We start from the raw sequence: 21,085 nt of genomic DNA on the forward strand, positions 1-21,085 counted from the left end.
GTTATCAGTGTTGGAAATGCTTCTGTAAATTGGTTAGCAATAATAGCTTTTGGCCATTTGGCCAGCTAAAATAGCAACAATTTAGCTAGCACTGATATGGATGCTCTAAAGAGTGGTTTTTTTAACTACTCACCGAACTAATGGTGACCGGCGCTCCTCCCACCTTCAAATCGGCGTGTTTGCAACAACCATTTTTCAGCCACCTGGGGTGGTGCTTTGTTTCTCCAATGCTTTGTGCAATTTGGATGCGAACTCAGTTTGCTGTTTTGGAGAAGAATGAGGAGAGGCGAAAGAAGAAGAAAGACAGAGTTTGGGAGCGGGTTGAGTGGGATTCACGGTTGAGATGCTTTTGCCAATTTTTAAGTTGGGATGATTCAGAAATATTATAAATTTTACTTTGGCGTCCGGAGAATATGTAAATTTAATTATGAGTGTCCAAAGGAAAAAAAAAATGGGTGCACAAAGTTTTGTATAACATTTCGGGCCAACCTCGCCCAGCCCAACTCTAAAAGACTTCCAAAGCCCAATTGAGCTTTAGTCCTATTGGACCAGGGTCGCCCCGACCCATTTTTGCAGACCTATTTCGCACTAGCAGGGTTTCAATAAAATCCCGGTATCGGCGTTTCCCTCGCATATAAACCTCTCCAGACTTCTCTACTCTTCTTCTCCCTTCTTCCTTCTTCCTTCTTCCTTCTGCCTCCTCGCACTCAACAGTTTCACACAGATCTCGCCATCACCATGCAAGCCCCAGTGCTCGTCCTCAGTAAGCTCCCTTCGCTTCTTTTTTTCGCTCCCTTAACTTGCAGTTACTTCAAAGTTTAGGTTTTGAGTTGGTCTTTCATTTGGGTATCTGCAAAGCTCGAATTTTGTGTTGTTTTCTGCCATTTTTTGGATGAGATTTGTGTTCCTGCGAAAACCCAGTTGCTTGTTTTTGCTGATTTTGCTTGTTTGAACTGATCTGAGCAGAAGATTCGTTGAAGCGTGAGTCAGGGAGTAAAGTACACCATGGAAATATCCAGGCATCGAAGGTAAGATTACGGGCATTCGGGTTTACGAATCTAAACATTTTATTTTGGATTGAAATGTAAAACCCTAAACGGTTTGGTTAGGGAAAATAATGTTTTTATTTTGAAGTCTTGGAGATAAACTTACTGTATAATCTGCTAATTTTTTTATGGGTTTTGCTTTCGTATGGGGATGAAGTACATAAATTGGACAGAGTCTTTAAAAAGAGTTTTTTTTTTTTTTTTTTTTTTTTTTTTTTTTTTTTTTTTGGGTTCTGTCTAGCTCAGCATTTGGTGAATGACTTACTGAAAAACATGCTGTTGTAATTTCGGGTTTTAAACAAGTTCGGTGGAAACCGAATTGAATTGAGATTCATCTGAAAATGTATGTTTTAGTATTTGTATTGAACGTATTAATTTCTGAATGAGTTGAAATGAGTATTAACCTTCTAACTGTGAAAATGTTTAGTATTTTCTTATAAAAGTACTCTTAAGCATCTAGGGTCCTAGTTTTCAATGATTTTTTTTTCAAGAGAATATTTTTATGATTCCTCTGTGTATACTTTGTCAAACTATTAACACTTAGGGTCTCATGAACACACAAATTTGAAGCATTTTGATAATTACAGGCTGTTGCTGACATAATCCGGACAACCTTGGGCCCTCGGTCCATGCTCAAGATGCTACTTGACGCTAGTGGAGGTAATCCTTTTCGCGCAGTCTGATAAGTTTTGTTGTTTTATCTGTATTTATGTTGAAATAGAATGTAATGCTTTATTTTCCCTCAGTTTTTACAACCAAAGTAAGCCCTTATTGTAGGTGAAAGCATGTTTATTTCTGTGATTGAATTATTTTGAATCAAAGAAGTTTTTTACTGGTCTATTTGCAATTAAGTAAATTTTAGATTGATGTTACTGGTCATGAACTCTTTCATGCTTCTATTATCCCCATGGCCTACGATGGACATGGTGGTATCCCCTCGTATCCCCGTGTTGTGTCGTGTTGTGTCGTATTCCCTTGTGGTCATACAACAATTCTTCTTGTTAATTTGACGTATCTTTGTGTCGTGTTGTATCCCCATGTCTGTGTCCATGCATCGTAGCAGTTGGCTTTCTATTGGGTCTTGGTGAGTTTGCAATACGCTAACATAGTTGTTACCCATGTTTCTTACAGGAATTGTAGTGACTAACGACGGAAATGCCATTCTGCGTGAATTGGATCTTGCTCACCCTGCAGCAAAGGCATGATATTTGTCTCAAGTTGTTCCTTTCTGGATTTTATTTTTTTTATATCTTTTCGATTCAAAATTTTCTTTATCTTTGATATCTGCTTCTGTTCCCCCATCTTCTTTCTTGTAAATCCTTTGCATTTTTATGACCCCCCCACCTTGCTCTCATTTTATTTGTTATTCTTACCTTTGCTCTTTTGAAAATTTTGGTGATAGTCAATGATTGAATTAAGTCGCACACAAGATGAAGAAGTAGGCGATGGAACAACATCTGTCATTGTCCTTGGTATGCTTTGAGCATTTTTTACGTACATGCAATTCACTGTTGATTTAAGGGATATATAGTATATATTTGAAACTTCGCTTATATTCTTATTCAATCTTTTAATGGAGCAAAATAATTTGGCTTTCAATTGATAAATAGGGGAGACTAGTAAAACCCCTCTAAATTCTTCAAGTTTTAGAGAAAACCCCTTACAAATTCTTGTATTCCTTAGCCTTTAATGGACTTATTGTTAAATATTAGGGCCTAAATTGAGGACTAATTGGCAAAAAAATGTGGGCTTATTGCTAAAAGTTCCAACATATTGAGGACTTAAAGCTATACAACAACAAAAGTTAACAAAATGGGTAGAATAAAAGTAGGTGTTTATTGCTAAGAAATGTCTTTGGGGGCTTAATGCTAAAAGCCCCATTATATTTTTCAAATGCATTTAGTGCTATACATTGGGTGGTATATAAGTAGATTAAACAGAAATGGGATTAACTTGCATAATAATATATATTATGGAATTTAGTAAAGCTTGAAGAAGGTTGTGTATTTTTCTATATACTGGACATGTTACAACTTACAACATTATTATATGTGCACTTGAAGTTTGTTCTATGTCTTACATTTGGAATGAAATTTGGTGTAGCTGGTGAGATGCTCCATGTTGCAGAAGCATTTATTGACAAGCGCTATCATCCTACTGTTATTTGCCGAGGTAAGTTGAAAGAAATTACGATAACATTTTTCCTTTTGATTTTTCTTTCATGTACAGTTTTGGATTTGATTTTGGTGTACAATTTATTCTTTTCCTTATTGTTTTGTTTCAATGGTTTTAAAATTTCTGTTTTTTGGTTGTAGCCTACAACAAAGCTCTGGAGGATGCTATTGCTGTTCTTGACAAAATAGCAATGGACATTGATGTGAAGGATCGTAAGTTTGTTTGGTTTCTTTCTACTCATCATCACATTATAGAATTATTATTTTTGTACTTGGTGCCCATACTATAGATCCCAAGCTCTCATTCTAATCTAACTTTTGTGAAAATGTGACGGCATGCATAAGACTAGAACATAGAGATAACTCAGGGCAGTATTCCTTGTGCTCAATCAGATTCATGGGTTTCATGCAGCTTCAGATTTTCCTTAGGAAAAACTGGGGAATGGGCATAGCTTAATTTTTGTTTAGCAATTTTAGCTGTAACCTTTATTACATCACTGTTATGTTACTTTCACTTAGATTGAATTACGAATTCATATTTTGAGTGAGTTAAGAAATCAAAACAGCATAATTGGTGTGGAACATCGGAATTTTAAGTGGCCAGTTCTTGCCAATGATAACACTCATTGTTATGATTGCAAACCTTTCAGTGACTAAATATCCTTTGTAATAATAATTTACCTTGAGTAACAAATATTTGAAATGAGAAGCTAGCAGTTTTGGGATGTTACTTATGTATGCTTTACATGGCAGGTGCAACAATGTTGGGGCTGGTCAAGAGTTGTATCGGTACAAAGTTCACTAGTCAGTTTGGGGATTTAATTGCTGTAAGTACTTGTATAAATACAGATTTGGCATTTAGTTATTTCTTCTTATTTATTGGTTTCCAAGTCTTAAGGTTCTTCGTTTACGTAGTCTGTAAAGTGGCCGATGAAGGATATATGACAAAACTCTAAGATTTTGTCAAGGAAAATATTTTCATGAAACATGCAATACTTATTTTCTGAGCTTTGTAGTTCTGAGAGATAAACATCATCTTTAAATCAAAAGTGAGGTTTAACCATGGATTTCTAACTTTTATTCTTGACTTCAGATGTTTTTGTTTTTTTCCTTATTTTATCATACAATTAAGATAAATTACATTTTGTCTATTATGTTTCCAACACTTTGTCTTTCATGTTTCAAGTATTTGATAGATAAACTGTGGCCTCATGCCTGCAAGGTAACTCTGTATGAGTGTATGACTTTGCATCTCTAGGTGGAAAGTTACTGCATTGATTTCATAGTTTTCAATATTATTGGTTATATATTATTTCTTGCATTTGAATGATCTGCCTTGCAATGAGAATCAACTCAAAATAATAAATTACTTGGACTATTGGTATTCACTCTTCAGATCTGATTCTAGTGACAAATTACAACAATGAACTCACTCATAACTAACCATATATTGGGTTTTCTTCTTGTAGGATTTAGCACTTGATGCCACCACAATAGTCGGGGTGGATCTTGGCCAGGGTCTACGAGAAGTGGATATCAAAAAGTACATTAAGGTTGAGAAGGTTCCTGGTGGCCAGTTGGAAGATTCAGTGGTTCTCAAAGGAGTAATGTTTAACAAAGATGTTATTGCACCTGGAAAAATGAGAAGAAAGATTGTCAACCCAAGGATCATTCTTCTTGACTGTCCTCTTGAGTATAAGAAAGGCGAGAACCAAACAAATGCTGAGTTACTTAAAGAAGAAGATTGGGGAGTCCTACTAAAACTGGAAGAAGAATACATCGAAAGCCTCTGCGTGCAGATATTGAAGTTTAAGCCAGATGTGGTTATCACAGAGAAGGGGCTTAGTGACTTGGCATGCCATTACCTGAGCAAGGCTGGTGTCAGTGCAATCAGGAGGTTGCGGAAAACAGATAATAACCGAATTGCTAAGGCCTGTGGAGCTGTAATTGTTAACAGACCAGATGAATTGCAAGAGTCTGATGTTGGTACAGGGGCTGGGCTATTTGAGGTCAAGAAAATTGGTGATGAGTATTTTGCATTCATTGTTGATTGCAAAGATCCCAAAGCCTGTACTATACTCTTAAGAGGTCCTAGTAAGGATCTCTTGAATGAAGTGGAAAGAAATTTGCAGGTATGATGGTTTTATTTTTTATCTACATGGAAGTAAATATAATATGTGAAATTTGTTATTTATTAATTACTTTGTCATAGGATGCCATGTCAGTAGCAAGAAACATCCTCAAAAATCCAAAACTTGTTCCTGGTGGTGGTGCTACAGAGTTAACTGTATCTGCAACATTGAAGCAAAAGAGCTCATCTGTAGAAGGTATCGAAAAGGTAAACTCACTTCTCCTCATCCAAAAGTTTGGTATTTTCTGGGTAAAACTGGTCCAAGAATCTGGAGAACTCCTTGTGAAAATAGAAAGATGAACACCAAGACTAAGAACTGTCTGTTGCTTTAGTTCACATGCTTTTGACATATTGGAGATTAAGAATTAGCTGTGGCTGTACATTACATTTTTGTTTTGATGGTATAACAGTGGCCATATGAAGCTGCTGCTATAGCTTTTGAGGCTATACCACGAACTTTGGCTCAGAATTGTGGGGTTAATGTGATTAGAACAATGACGGCACTGCAAGGAAAGGTTTGAATCTTTACCGTATGGCTTTGTTCTGTTTTACCATCACTAGATCATTTCTTATATGTTCTGATGCATTTTGTTTTTATATTAATTACAATTTGTTTCCGTAGCATGCAAATGGTGAAAATGCATGGATTGGCATAGACGGAAACACTGGTGCGATAACTGACGTGAAGGAGAAAAAGGTAGTTGGATCTCCTTCATTTCTTATTTGTGCTTTCCCTTTACTTTGTCAATATTCTACTTCGTTGGGGGATTGGTATATGTTTCAACAGCATCCATGTGAGGGGAACTGCTGTAATCCTGCTTATTACTAAAATAAATGTCACTAGCTACGATTTGAGCATATCCACCAAATCTTTAATATCAAATTCTCTTTTGTATGGGAAAGGCTGTTAATTGCTTATGCTTATCATGTCAGATATGGGATGCATACAACGTCAAGGCTCAGACCTTTAAAACAGCCATAGAATCCGCTTGCCTACTTCTCAGAATCGATGACATTGTGAGTGGGATTAAGAAGAAGCAGCCTCCTGGTTCCAAAGGTCCTTCAAAGCCTCAAGTTGAGACAGAAGGCGACGCTGATAATGAGCAAATGATTCCCGAGTGAGAATGGAGAAGACGATGGGGGTCAGCGTGCTTCTTGATTTGAATTAAGTTTTGCTTTCAAGAAGAAAGAAAAGGAGCATTATGAGTTTGGTGAGGATATTTTGTAGGTTATAACGATACTTAGGAGGAGTGTGTGTTTGTATCTTCTCTTTATTTCTCTCTTGATATGGGGAATGTTATGTTAGCCTGCCATGTCATCCTATGGAACACCAGTTTTTTTGTTTACTTGTTAGCTTGCCATATGTGGAATGATGTTTCTTTTGAGCATTGTGAATGACTTTAACTTTTTTGGTAAGGGAGAAAGCAAATCTTGGCTTTTGATCTCATTTTGCTCATTGAAACTTAAAATTTGTCAATTTACTTCTTGAAGTTCAAAGTTTGCTCCACAATCCAAAAAAAATCGAGGCAAGAGGCAAAGGCTAATTTGAACCACATATGATTGGCTGGTTTGTTGGTTCAAGGATCAGTGATAATTTGGATTAGAACAGTTTGGGGCCCCGCACTGGGTAGGGAGGCGACAGGATAGGAACTAGGGAAGGGTTTATTTAGGTTTCAGGTTCGATTTTCGTCAAAGACGAATTTGAAGAAGATGTAGAGTCAAATTACAGCTCTCAGGAATTCGGATTTCTTACCATCATTTTTTGGCAGGTTGAAGCTCACAATCTTAGTACCACTTCCGTTTTAGTTATTTTATTTTATTTTTGGAGGGTATTTGTAGAGATGTAGATTTTAGAGGTTTTGAAAAAAGCAGTTTATCTTAAACAGTTTATTTCGAATAATATGTTCCGACTGTTTTGTAGGAAAGAGAACAGAAATAGGACTAAAGCTGCCTTGATGCCCTAATAATTTGAAAGTATGGCAAGGGTACAAATTGCACAACTTACAAAAAATTGGTCAAGCCGGGAAATTAAATTGCAGGGGAGACACAAATGTGGAGTTGGGTTAGTCGGGATGCACAAAGCCAAATCTGCTAAGCACTTGATTATCTGCAAAATTTAGAGCCCTCTGCATCACTTCCCAACAAGCTTCCCAAGTGAAAGCGGGGCTGTGTTGCCCACTGCATGGTTGACACCCACTGAAGTGCGTGACAAAAGGCCTTCTGAGATAATCTTTCCAGTAGCCCTTATCCTTCAGATAGTGCTCTCTCATAGCTCCATAGAATTGGCTCACCTTCTCCGCGTGTCTACTTGTCAACACGGCCACCTCTATATCCACCTTCATGTGTATTTTGGTGATGTTGTCAAGACCGTTCACTACTGCCAACCAGTATCCGTGTAGGGAGAATTCCTTCTCTAGGTAAGTCTTGTCCGCCCAGGTTTCTTTGTGTGCTATTAGAAGATAAATCAGACCCGATTGATCGTCTGAATTTGTAATTTGCTTGTCTTTGGTCACTGAACTTTGTATTTGTGCTCATCGTTCGTAGTCTGGGCTCTGTGGCCCCATGATGATCCATTCCTCTATGAGGTCCGTGGACCACTGGCAGTTGCGTATCAGGAACACCCCGCTATTGATACTTGTCCTGCTGTGCTTCTCGTATACTTCATGTGACCAGCCATGCACAACTAGGTTATGGTCTTTATATCGCTCTAGAGGGAGCTTGAAGTCCATATCTGTGAAGATTGCGTCCGAGTCAACCCATAAGATCCACTCCGCCTCAGGATGAGCCAACATAGCAGCCCGAAAAGTCGGGCATTTCGCCCAAGAACCAGTCACTTTTGGATGCAACGCCAGATGGTTGTTAAAAATGTCACAACATTGGAGTCTGCAATAGTCTACTTTGTTCTTGAAAAACCGTAGCAGCAAATGATCACTAAATGGGTTACTGCATGCTGAGGGCTGAGACCCTGTTACAAGAAGAACCCGATCACCTGCACTATCAGCCAAAAAAGGGTGGCGCTGAAGCCACTCTTTGCGCTTGGCATCCCAGTCTAAGACAGGTTCCCCAATCGAGTGGCTGATGTATCGATCATCATAGAATGTAGGCTCAGCTGGGTCATATCCCGAGTCAAGGTCTTGGGAACTTTTGTTCGTCAAAGTTTGTGTCGGGGTTTATGACAGACAAGAGAGCCAAAGCCAAGGACAGTGCCAGAGCTGCTCCTCCGGCAAATAGGAACCCGTGAGCAATTAAACAAGAGACTTTTTGGAGAACTGAACGTCTAGGTGGATGGTATTTTGGTGAACCCAGTTCCAAGATAGCTACAAGGTACCTCTGTGCCTGAGTTGTAGCTTTGCTATATGTATAAATGTGTGCGCGCGCGAGCATGCATGCTAGTACTTTGGCTTTGTCTGGATCCTCAACATTGATGGAAGCTACTTAAGAAGTATCGTTTCTTGTACACGAAGACATGGGATTTTGAATGGCAATCTTGCTACATTTACCCAAAGTAAAGCTAAATACAATTTACTAGGTACAAGCACTGTGAGAAGAAATCACAGTTTAGGTGGGCACCAATATAACCTACTCAACAGGTACAACTGAAAAAATAGGAGTTATATCTAAGTTTACAAATCTGTCATTAAAACATGATTGTTTTGAGGTGGCTCTTCTAAGTTCGTATTTTTTTCTCGTGCAAGAAATAATTCTCAGACAGTTATGGAGAAACAATATTAATGTTCCACCTCTCTTTCCTGGAGGTGTCATCATTGCTCTTGAATTGAAATTAGCATAGCTTGAGTAGGATTGCAGCTCTCCGAAATCAGATATGTGACTATCATTTCTTGGCAGGTTGAAGCTCACAAACTCAGTAACACTGTTTTAGAACCGTTTTGCTCGGTGATTTATTGAAATGTGATTATAGAGGTTCTGAAAACGCAAATTGTCATGGTCATTTTATTTTCTACAATCTGTGAGTGACTATTGCAACAGAGAACCTCACTCTTGTATTGATAATACAAAGAAACGCAATAAAATACAGATTCAATTACTTCAGTTTAAAATAAACCAGAACAAGCTAACTATTATAAACACAAATCACTGTTCAAATTGGTTAACAATCATGTCAATTTATCCATATCTTTAGTTATCTCACATAAATATTCTGAATTTTAATCCCGGGTTCACTGTCTTCGTATCGAAACTCTGCGATAACGAGGGCCTTCGTAATTCCAGGCCAAGTTACTTTGATGTCAATAGTAATCCTCACATTAATGCCGAGACAGAGTTGCTCTGCTATTACGACGACAAACTTTATATTTGTCTTTTAGAAAATAAGTAGGTTAATTCACTCAGTTTCTCATCAGTTGGTGATATAGGGAAAGAGCTTTGATTTTAGTTGTCATTACTGTTCAAATCTCTGGGGTTGTTTTCTGCTTTCATTTAAAGCATTAGATCCAGTTTGATAAAGTTCTTTTTTGCAACTTTCCGGCTTTTGAGCAATTTGAAGATAGTCATTAGAGTAATCCACTTCAATTAGTAACTTGAAAAAAAAAAATAACCATCTGATTCTTCTTTTAAAACCATTGAGAAATTAGGCTCTATATCGTATATATGCTGTCACTTGTGTTTCGCTTTCGCTTGAAATATCAGAATATTTTCCAAAAATTTTAGAGCTGTTTTCTCGTTGTGGCTAGCTTTCTTCATTCCTTTGATGTTCTAATAGCCTGAACTATGTGATTTCTCTCCCTTTGCAGAACTGCCTTTGATGATGCTTGCGTGCAAAGTTAACAACCATGAAGAAATAAGATCGTTACAGCTATTCCATAAATGAAGTTGGGTTGTAAAATAAAGACAAGGTATGTTATTAATATCAATGTGCAGTTTATATATTGTCTCAAAGGATGCACATATCACGAACCTAAGTACCATTAAATATCAGGGGCTGATGGTGGAGAAACAAGCATAGACATAGAATTATCAGGGTGGGGAATGGAGAACAGATGGCGTTTGATCCTAATGGACCATACTGGTAAAACTTTAGGAAGGGAAGTCTTGACCATCATGACAGAAGAACGAAGGAAGAAAATATAGGAAAGAGGAAGAAGTAGGACTAAACCTGGCTTGATGCCATAATACTTGTAAGTATGGCAAGGCCGCAAGAGCACAAATTGCAGAACCGGCAACCAATCACTCAGCAACCGGGAAATCAAATGGCACAGGAGACACAAATGAGGAGTTGAGCAGGTCCGGATGCATGAAGCCAAATCTTCTAAGCACTTGATTATTTGCATAATTTAAAGCCCTCTGCATCCCACTCCAACAAGCTTCCCTAGTGTAAGCAGAGCTGTATTGCCCGTTGCATGGTTGACACCCAGTGAAGTGTGTGGTAAAAGGCCTTCTGAGATAATCTTTCCAGTAGCCCTTATCCTTCACATGTTGCTCCCTCATGGTTCCATAGAACTGGTTCACTTTCTCCGCGTGCCTCCTCCTTAACATGTCCACCTCTCTATCAATCTCCATGTATCGTTTGGTGGTGCTGTCAAGATCATCCACAGTTGCCAACCAGTATCCGTGTAGGTAGTAATCATTTTCTGCATAAGTCTTGTTTTCCCATCTTTCTTTCTGTGTTATTAGAAGATAAATCAGACCCGATTGATCGTCTGAATTTGAAATTTGCTTGTCTTTGAGTAATGAATATTGCTTTCGGGCCCATCTTTCATAGTGTGGGGTCTGTGGCCCCATGATGACCCATGCCTCTATGAGGTTCATGGACCACTGGCAGTTGCGTATCAAGAACACTCCGCCATTGATACTTGTCCAGCTGTGCTTGTCGTATATCTCATGCCACCAGCCATACACAACTAGGTTATGGTCCTTGTATCTCTCTAGTGGGATCTTGAAGTCCATGTCTGTGACAATCGCATCTGAGTCAACCCACCACATCCACTCCGCCTCAGGATGAGCCAACATGGCAGCACGAAGAGTAGGTAACTTGGCCCAGGCGCCAGTCACTTTTGGATGTAACGCCAGATTATTGTAGAAGATGTCATAGCCGTGGAGTCTGCAATAGTCTACTTTGTTCTTAAAAAACCGTAGCAGCAAATGATCACCAACTGGGTTACTGCATGCTGTTGCCTGAGACCCTGTCACAAGAAGAACCCGATCACCAACACCAGCGGCAAAGGAAGGGTGATGCAGCAGCCACTTCTTACGCTTCTCGTCCCAGTCTTCCATAGGTTGCCCAATCGAGTAGCTGACGTTTGGATCATCATAGAATGTAGGCTCAGCTGGATCATATCCTGGGTCAAGGCCTTGGGTAACTTTGTTCCAGGTGATGAAGTTGTCAAAGTTTGTGTCGGGGTTTATGACGGGCAGGAGAGCCAAACCCAAGGATACAGCCAAAGCTGCTCCTGCGGCAAATAGGAACCCGCAAGCGATTAAACAAGAGGCATTGTGGAGAACTGAACGTCTAGGTGGAGCGTACTTTGATGAACCCATTTCCAAGAAAGCTACAAGGGCATCTATGTGCCTTAGTGGTAGGTTTGCTTATCTGTGTAAAGCTTAAAATTATAAGCACTTATATAGCAAAGACTATCAATACCCGAAAGCTACTGAAGTAGCATCATTTCTTGAACCTGAAGGAATCGAATTTCGAAATGGAAATCTTACTTGATTTACCCAAAGTAGAGGTAAATACAAATTACTATGTATAAGCATTAGGTATCTTTTGCAAGTTACACAAGAAATTTCAATTCAGATGGACACCAGTTTAACCTATCCAACAGGTACGACAAAAAAATTGAAGTTACTTCCAAGTTTCCAAGTGCAGGGTATGCGTACAAAAATAATATCAGGTACCGGACTGACTTATGGTACATCCGCCACCCAACTAATAAGAATAGTAACCTCCAAATATACAACTCCCCCAAGTTATCAGGTACACACCTAATCCTTGGTGGGGGCTAGGTCCTTAAGGTAAGAAGGGTAAGGGTGGGCACGGTCCGGTTTTGATCAGTTTTAACCCAATGAACAAGATTAACCGAAGGAAGCCAAGGGTTTCATAATCCCCCCTTCATGGGAGTTTGAAACACATTGAGATAGCTATCCCTTGAAAGCATTTGCCACACATGGGAATTGAGTTCCATACCCATGCCCAAGCCCCTAGTACGCGAACCAAGCAACCTTTCGTGTTTGCACTTCTAGTCCCTTGGTTGTTGGGAGGTTAGGTCTGGTCGTGTCTCAGTAGTTAGTACGGCACACTGGAGATTGTTGGGACGTTAGGTCACGTCGTGTCTTAGTAGTTAGTACGGCACACGGGATGTTAAAGTGCATGTTAATCCTCTCCGGCTCAACCAGTATGGTCGGCTTTTGGTGAGCCGTAAGTGAGTTATGTGTATTCAATCTGCACATGATCTTGTACAGTTTGTGTTCGTTGCGTTGGAAAGACCCTCCCATGGTAGGGTTTGTGCTTTTATTACCACATTTTGTGCCCTAATTTGTTCAATTAAAGGTGATGGTTCATTAAAAAGAAGGGTTAAATTTGGTTAGTATTTAACAACGAATTGAAGTTTCATCGCAATATTGTTGAACTGCATAACTGGTGTGCCAGAGTTGGGTTAATACATGAATGGGGTGAAAATTGTAGTTAAGGAATAGTAGTCAATGTAGGACCCCATAGAGTGTAGGACTGTTGTCCGGGTTGGATCTGTCCCTCGCACAGCTTCTCGGGCCTCTTGCTTGTCGGGTAAGGTTTGCTGCTTGGTGTACTGCAATATGAGTTTACTGTTAGTTTGAATGGTGTCTTTGTGGGGCTTTTGTTAGGCCTTGAGACTCACAATCAAAACTAACAAGGATTTGAGTGTGCCACTATTATCTTTGTATAACAGATTGTTGTTTAGTTGTGAATTGAGTTGATTACTTGCGCCACAAGTTCTTTAGACTTCTTGATTATCAATGGATTGTCACAAATGTGTTAAGTCTGTATAAAGTTCTTTTTCTTGCCTTGTAAACAAGCACTTTTAACTCATGATATCATATGTTCAAATAAAGGGAGTTCATGCCCCTTTCAACCATTCCTTTTATTACAGTTAACACTAAAGAAACAAGATTGATTAGCTTAACTAGATTAACCATAACTTTGGATGAAGATCAGTTGAAAATGATCAAAAACACAAAGGAATATGCATTGAACAACAGATCTACTCTACATAAACACAAACAAAAGAAACTTGGGCAAGATTATAACCTTATTGGGCAAGGTTCAACTTCTTGCAACCACTTCTCTTTGTGTTTACAGGGGTTTGTAAACTCTGGAAAATGAAATGTAAATAGGGTTTCCTAACGGGATTCGATACTACAATACTAAGGGAAGGTAGCAGAGCTTCTAAATTTGACAAAAGATGAATCTACAACTAAAAGGGTAGAGTCTGGACAAAATGCAGCTTTCTGGTTTCTTGCTTGTTTGAGAGCAAAGTTTGGATGTCTTTTGATTGATTGGTTGAGTGTCCTTGTCTCTAGTGTCCCTTGCTACTTTTATAGACGTTTCATGTCACATCACGGCCCGGGCGGGACCACTTCCTGGGCCCGCTCCACCACCGTAGCACGATATTGTCCGCTTTGTGCTTACCATTCCCTCACGGTTTTGTTTTTGGGAACTCACAAGCAACTTCCCAGTGGATCACCCATCATGGGATTGCTCTAGCCCCCTTCTCGCTTAACTTCGGAGTTCCTACGGAACTCGAAGCCAGTGAGCTCCCAAAAGGCCTCGTGCTAGGTAGGGATGGAAATATACATTTAAGGATCACTCCCCTGGGCGATGTGGGATGTCACAATCCACCCCCCTTAGGGGCCCGACATCCTCGTCGGCACACATACGGTCAAGGTTAGGCTCTGATACCAAATTGTCACATCCCGGCCCAGGGCGGATCACTTCCCGGGCTCGCTCCACCACCGTAGCACGATATTGTCCGCTTTGGGCTTACCATTCCCTCACGGTTTTGTTTTTGGGAACTCACAAGCAACTTCCCAGTGGGTCACCCATCATGGGATTGCTCTAGCCCTCTTCTCGCTTAACTTCGGAGTTCCTACGGAACTCGAAGCCAGTGAGCTCCCAAAAGGCCTCGTGCTAGGTAGAGATGAGAATATACATATAAGGATCACTTCCCTGGGTGATGTGGGATGTCACAATCCACCCCCCTTAGGGGCCCGACGTCCTCGTCGGCACACCACAACCAAGGTTAGGCTCTGATACCAATTGTCACATCCCGGCCCAGGGCGGATCACTTCCCGGGCCCGCTCCACCACCGTAGCACGATATTGTCCGCTTTGGGCTTACCATTCCCTCACGGTTTTGTTTTTGGGAACTCACGAGCAACTTCCCAGTGGGTCACCTATCATGGGATTGCTCTAGCCCCCTTCTCGCTTAACTTCGGAGTTCCTACAGAACCCGAAGCCAGTGAGCTCCCAAAAGGCCTCATGCTAGGTAGGGATAGGAATATACATTTAAGGATCACTCCCCTGTGCGATGTGGGATGTCACAATCCACCCCACTTAGGGGCCTCGTGCTAGGTAGGGATTGGAATATACATTTAAGGATCACTCCCCTAGGTGATGTGGGATGTCACATTTCAGCCCGACTGTCCAAGCTTTGCCTTTTGCTAATGGCCCTTGGAGGATGGTGAGTCATCATTAATTTACCATTCATGCCCTTGAAAAGTGCTTTTTGCTGGGGTGAGTTGCCCTCTATCACCTATCACCTTTCACATAGGCATGTTGCCTATGCCATGGCAAAAATGATTTTTAATTCTTCCGGGGCTATTGGTTTGTCCGAGCCCAGTCCTCTCTTTGCTTTTGTATTCTTGGGCCTCCATCGTCATAAAGCTCAATGTTAAATATTAACCCAAACAACTGTTTGTCTTCAGGTTTGCGAGCGGATGCAAACTAGGACATAAATAAAGCATTGAGTTGAACTCTTTTTTTATGTCAAGTTAATAGCTATGATTAATATCGACTCCCGTAGAAAGGATAGAAAACATAAAAACTATTATGAATATACAATGTGATTCAACCGGATTATTCTATTCAACCCCAAACCCTAAATCATCTTACTCCAAGACACATATCGTCTCACTCCGTGTGAACTGCCTTAGGTCCTTATGGAAAACATTGTGCGGTTTTGATGCCTTTGGGGGCCTTTGTAAAGGTGGCAATAGATGAGTTGCTTTCACTGGTTGAACCCTAGCGGCTATGCATGGCATGCAGTTCAATGGGTAATGTGTCACGGGTTTGACATGAGGTTGGAGCTTAGTATCATTTTCGTCGCCAATTATGGCTGCTTTAGCGACGGAATTGGTGGTGGGCGGCTCTTCCAGTTTGGAGACCTGGCATGACATTGACAACGAAATTTATAGGGTCCCTCAAATTTATAGTCTTTTGACTCTTAGCATGCATGCGAGCGATGCGAGTGTGTCAAGCTCCACTAATTAAGGCCCTTCAAAATATCGTGTTTCATGGGTAACATGTAAAGTATGCCAAAAGAAGAAAAAGGTCTAGTTAAAATTTGGAAGATGGGTTTAAGTCTACTTCTATTCCCAACTTTTTTCTTTTTCCAACTCTAAATATCCGAAAAATTCTTCAGTCCAGATGCTCGTAACAGGTTACTAGACACAAGGGGTGGACCAAAATAAAAGAGAGATAGGGTGTTTTGTGCGTACGGGCAGACGGCCGCACCCAAGAATTTATCTCAATATAAGATGAAAATGTGATTCATGTGATGTTTATTTTATTTATTTATTTTTTTTAAAAAAAAAGGGGACCAGCTGGGGCAAATTAGACTATTGATTAATTTGGGTGCTAATTATACTTTTAAGCATTTAGTTGCAAATTAGACTACTAATTTGGTGCAGTCTTGGGAATGGTTTTGCAGCACTAGTTCTCACCATCATTTACACTTTAAAATTCTTTACTCGCATATCCATCTTAAAGAGAGAAGAAAAAAGAAGAGAAATATTATATGATGAATTTCAAGAGTTTTCTGTTTATTCTAAAACTGTGCTCAAAATCCAACCCTTCAACATAATTCAGGAGAGCATGCAATCAGACACACAAAGAGGAAAGAGACTTTCCTACATCCCGGGCCATGCCTTGGGCCAAAAGCGCGATGTCTGGCATACCGCCGGTATAGGTAAGTCCTCCACAAAGAGGCTCTCTTCTTACATATTTACTCATTCTATTAAAAACCAAAAGCACAAACCGCAGAATTACAAACTAAGTAAACAAATGAAAACCAATAAACTCAAGCATCTGGGAAATCAAATGGCAAAGGAGAAACCAAAGATGAATTGAGTAGGTCTGGATGAACAAACCCAAATCTCCTAAGCACTTGGTTATCTGCAAAATTCAAAGCTTTTTGAATCCCATTCCAACAAGCCTCCCAAGTGTACATTCCATTGTGCTCTCCACTGCACGGCTCACACCCTGTGAAATGTGTCACAAATGGCCTCCTCTTATTCTCTCTCCAAATCCCTCTCTCTCTCATGTACTTCTCTCTCATTTGACCATAAAACAAGCTGACCTTCTCAGCATGCCTCCTCCTCAGCAAATCCACCTCCCTGTCAATCTCCATGTACCCTTTGCTTATCCCATCAAGCCCGTCCACTATCCCCAGCCAGTATCCATGCAAGTTGTACTCGCTCTCTAAGTAAATCTTAGCCGCCCATCTCGACTTCTCCTTGATCAAGAGATAAACCAGAGCCGACTGATCGTCAGAGCCCGGATACGCCTTGTCCTTGATCAGGGACTTTTGGATCTTCCCCCATTTTTCAGGATTCGGACCCTGTGGACCCATGCTGGCCCACTTATCCAGCAAGCTCAATGACCACTGACAGTTTCTTATCAACAAAACCCCAGCGTTGAGGCTCGTCCAGCTCTTCTGCTCATACACCATGTTCCACCACCCATGCACGACCAAGTTATGGTCTTTGTACCTCTCCAACGGAAGCTTGAACTCCATGTCGGTGAGAACCGCGTCTGAGTCGACCCACCAGATCCACTCGGACTCGGGATGAGCCAACATAGCCGCTCTCAATAGCGGGTATTTGGCCCAAAATCCAGTACCCTTGGGATCCAACAAAACACTGTTGTAAAATATGTCATGCCCATGAATCCTACAGTAATCAACTTTGTTCTTGAAGAACCTCAGCTGTAAGTGGTCACCAACTGGGTTTTTGCACACGGTGGGCTGGGACCCAGTTACCAGAAGAACCCTGTTATCCGCCTCGGCTCCGGCGGCGAATGAAGGGTGCAGCTTCAGCCACTCTCTGCGCTTCGAGTCCCAATCCTTCACTGGCTCCCCAAACGCGTAGCTGAGATTTTCGTTGTCGTAGAACGTGGGCTCCGGCGGGTCGGAGCTCAAGTCGGGTCCGCATGGACCCGCGTTCCAGGCGAGGATGCTGTCGAAGCTTATGGTGGTGGGGTTGATGAAGGTGAGGAAAGCCCAGACCACAGAGAGAGCCAATGATGCACCGCCGACGAAGAGAAAGCCATCTGCTATTAGGGAAGGGGCTTTGTGGAAAGTGGATCGTTTTGGTGATTGTTGGAAGAGAGAGAATTCTGAGGAACCCATTTTTGAAGAGAGAGTAGTGAAAGTAGTACTGGGGAAGTGGTAGCTTGCCTAAATCTGTTCTGTACGCTTGGAGCAGTGTAAGTAGGAAGAAGCATTAATACCAAAGTCTTTGTTTATTGGGTGCTAAATGAGAGATTTTTCATTGTGATCGGTATAAGAGGTGGTACATCATATGACACTATATAAATGATGGGATATGTGTGCTAAAAAGTTAATAACTTAAAAAATAAAATTTTCTATTACTTCTATTAAAACACGAGGTGTATCACTTGTGTTTCCGTCACAATAAAAAATTTCTCCAAATTACTTTAGATTGAGAAAATTATTCTCTTCTACTAGAAGATAGTGACTCACATGGCATAGCCAATCCAGATGTATTATAACATGCAAATTAGTTATTATTATTGCATCGTAAAGTACTAATTTATTGTCTATTCGTATTGTAATATGTGTTTCAATTATAATTCAGACCATTTTTTTGTGTTCTAGTATCGTACAATAATTTTCGTTTGAAAACACAAACAAATTGAACTGATTACGAATTTTTAATTAAAAAAAATGAACTAGATGGTCATTATATAGACAATACATGAGTACTAACGTGTGATTTATATACATATTATTGTATGTTTAGTATCTCGGAAGCCAATTGTTTATTGTAAGTCTGTAACATGAGTGGATATTAGCCTTCTCCTTTTGTAATTTAAATGAGTTACTTTTGTAATGATTTTCATAAATTAACAATCTTTAATCTAAAGTTGAATAAGCTTGGGTGGAGCAGTCTAATTAATTAATAGATTTGCATACCTTGTTAGCTTAATTGCTCAATCTTTTTTTACGCCTGAGTGTCGGCTTTACTTTAATTGACCACCGAGACAACTTGATGCCCCTTTATCTGCTTAAAAGGTGGCCGGATCAACATTGTTAGCGGGGAAAATTTACAGAGCCAAAGAAATGCAGAATTTGATTGGTTTTTGAGGTATTAAAAATGGAATTGAGATCCCCAATATGTTGAAGATAGCATGGACTATTCTTGCTCGAATTAATTTCTTGTTTCTTGGAAGCATGGCCCGTTCTATTATTTAACATATTTTTACATATATTTAGCATGTCACGTATTCAAATTTATTGTTTTCCTTGCATTTCTTGTGGACTTGCACATGGCGCTTATAAATGCAATGTGTCTCTTTCCTTTTTTGTTTGAGAAAATTAAAATTGAGTTTTGGTCCCTGAAAATAAAAATTCGTGGTATTGGTACATGAGTTTGTCAGTTGTCACAATGTGGACATTGTAGTAATAGTTCTTTTAGTAACTTGTTATTATATATCTTACTTGCCTGTCAAAACTTTTTATTTTTTGCATAAGTTCTAACGATGTTAGTGAAAAGCACTATTGCTTCACATTGTGATGAGTTCAGACGGATTTTTTATTTATTTATTCAAGAACCAAAGCTGCAGTTGAACCAAAATTTAAAATCCACTACTCCAATTTTCTCTTTTCTTTTTCCCTTTTCCTATTTTATTTTTCAATTGTAGTAACAGATTCTTAGTGTTGTGTTTAGTACGAATTTGAGTGCTTCAAATTTCCAAAAGAAGGAAAAGGGAAAAAAGAAAGGTGGATTGGGATTGTATGCTTTGCAGAATGTACAAGTTATTCAACAATTGGTTTGCTTTTAGCATAATATCTATTCATGGGGCCTTTTAGAAAAGCAAATATGGAGAACTTGTTATGCTTAAGTTCACTTGAAAGTTTCCTAGAAGAAATAGGACGTTGAGTTGTGAATTGCTTACATATTTAGGTTCATTTATTAGGAAAGGTGGCAGATCATCCATTTCATTTTAGGAAACACAAGATAAATCTATAAATTACCTTGTGATTTGAAGTTTGTGACGGCTTGATCCGTATCTCTTTAAAACTTCACGAAATAATTATAAGGTTAAAAATTGTTGCACTATTGAGCTCTCTTTCAGCCTACCATCAAGTCATTGTTCTTTTTTGACCTAGACCTCGATGAACCTATTTTTTCTAATGTAGGATGCATGCTCGAGTCTATACGAAAGACAACAAATGACAATTTCTTCAATGAAACTCCAAACCTTTTTGATGTAGGAAGAGATGAAAATGATCCATTCAACGTCAATTTGGCGTTCATATGGGCAACGGTGGGTAATTATCGAGTGTTACATTAAAAAGGTAACATTTCACATTAAAAAAATAAATAAATATATATATATGTATATACAGATTGCTTAAGGGGAGGGATCCCCATCTTTCTAAAAAAATGGGGACACGCTCCCCACCGTTAGATTTAACTTTAATGAAATTGTGTGGTTGAGATTGTATGGCCTGCGTTTTAATCTTAACCACACAATTTCATTAAAATCAATCTAACGGTGGGGAGCGTGTCCCCATTTTTTTGAAAATATTGGGATCCCTCCCCTTAAGCAATATACATATATATATATATATATATATATATATATATATATTATTAAGAAGAGGAAGATCGTTTGAAACTATTACAATAATTTAGGAGATGTGGAAATTTCGAACTCGGAATGTATGTGTAAAAACTCAACACCTTATCCACTAAGAAATTAGACCATATGCAAATAACAGTTCACTTGATAGTTAAACAAGAGATGCCAATGGAGCAACGATTTCAAACATTATAGTTGTTTTTACACGTTTAAAAGTTAGGGACCTTCAAAATTCCAACTTCGAAGAGTGCAAGTAATTGTTTGCTCCAAAGTCTTGTTACAAATATTAAAATGTCTTTTTGGCCTCAAGCATTTGGTCGACACGAACACACCAAGTGTGAAAAACTTGAAAAATGAGTGCATCGATTTGGAACTGCCTTTCGAGTGAATTGGTGACTGTTTTTCAGCCAATTGTGCCATCTTCTGATAACGACATCTAAACCTTCTTGTTTTCAGCGGTGGTAATTTATGTGCAGTGTGATTACGACATCACACTCGACACTCTCAAGTTCCTCCAAAACCCCCAAGACTGAAGGTGAAAGCATCTTTCACGTGAAACCCTAGCAACAACTCAACAGCAAACGTTCGTCTTCGCAGCCTCCTTGTTTTTATTCATGCGAAATTGATATCAAGCC

The 21,085-nt window shown here is 39.6% G+C and overlaps 1 protein-coding gene and 3 pseudogenes across 3 annotated transcripts; 1 reads left to right on the plus strand and 3 right to left on the minus strand.

Annotated features, from left to right (window-relative positions):
* LOC137728729 (T-complex protein 1 subunit gamma) lies at positions 1–6,798 on the plus strand. Its single transcript, XM_068467479.2, has 13 exons — positions 1–763; positions 967–1,028; positions 1,634–1,706; positions 2,178–2,245; positions 2,449–2,518; positions 3,150–3,218; positions 3,362–3,433; positions 3,974–4,047; positions 4,690–5,352; positions 5,433–5,558; positions 5,762–5,866; positions 5,974–6,048; positions 6,285–6,798. The coding sequence occupies exons 1-13, from the start codon at positions 739–741 to the stop codon at positions 6,471–6,473; spliced, it is 1,671 nt and encodes a 556-aa protein (XP_068323580.1). The 5' UTR covers positions 1–738; the 3' UTR covers positions 6,474–6,798.
* Positions 6,799–7,330: 532 nt separating this feature from the next.
* Positions 7,331–8,506, minus strand: LOC137728432 (putative glycosyltransferase 7 pseudogene; annotated as a pseudogene).
* A 1,703-nt stretch (positions 8,507–10,209) lies between these two features.
* On the minus strand, positions 10,210–11,896 carry LOC137730238 (galactomannan galactosyltransferase 1 pseudogene; annotated as a pseudogene). Its single transcript, XR_015952030.1, has one exon. The product of XR_015952030.1 is annotated as a galactomannan galactosyltransferase 1 pseudogene (transcript).
* Positions 11,897–16,355: 4,459 nt separating this feature from the next.
* On the minus strand, positions 16,356–18,093 carry LOC137730155 (putative glycosyltransferase 7 pseudogene; annotated as a pseudogene). The gene has a single exon (XR_015951859.1). The product of XR_015951859.1 is annotated as a putative glycosyltransferase 7 pseudogene (transcript).
* Positions 18,094–21,085: the final 2,992 nt, after the last annotated feature.

Source organism: Pyrus communis, chromosome 10, assembly GCF_041283825.1.
Source record: "Pyrus communis isolate YQ-2024b chromosome 10, ASM4128382v1, whole genome shotgun sequence".
Classification (NCBI taxonomy): Eukaryota; Viridiplantae; Streptophyta; class Magnoliopsida; order Rosales; family Rosaceae; genus Pyrus; species Pyrus communis.

What these genes read in the sequence shown, in the direction of transcription:
- LOC137728729 (XM_068467479.2), top strand. Translation starts at nt 739, where the DNA reads ATGCAAGCCCCAGTGCTCGTCCTCA. An exon ending in TTGCTCACCCTGCAGCAAAG is followed by an intron (nt 2,246 to 2,448) that starts GCATGATATTTG and finishes TTTTGGTGATAG; the next exon opens with TCAATGATTGAATTAAGTCG. An exon ending in AACATCTGTCATTGTCCTTG is followed by an intron (nt 2,519 to 3,149) that starts GTATGCTTTGAG and finishes AATTTGGTGTAG; the next exon opens with CTGGTGAGATGCTCCATGTT.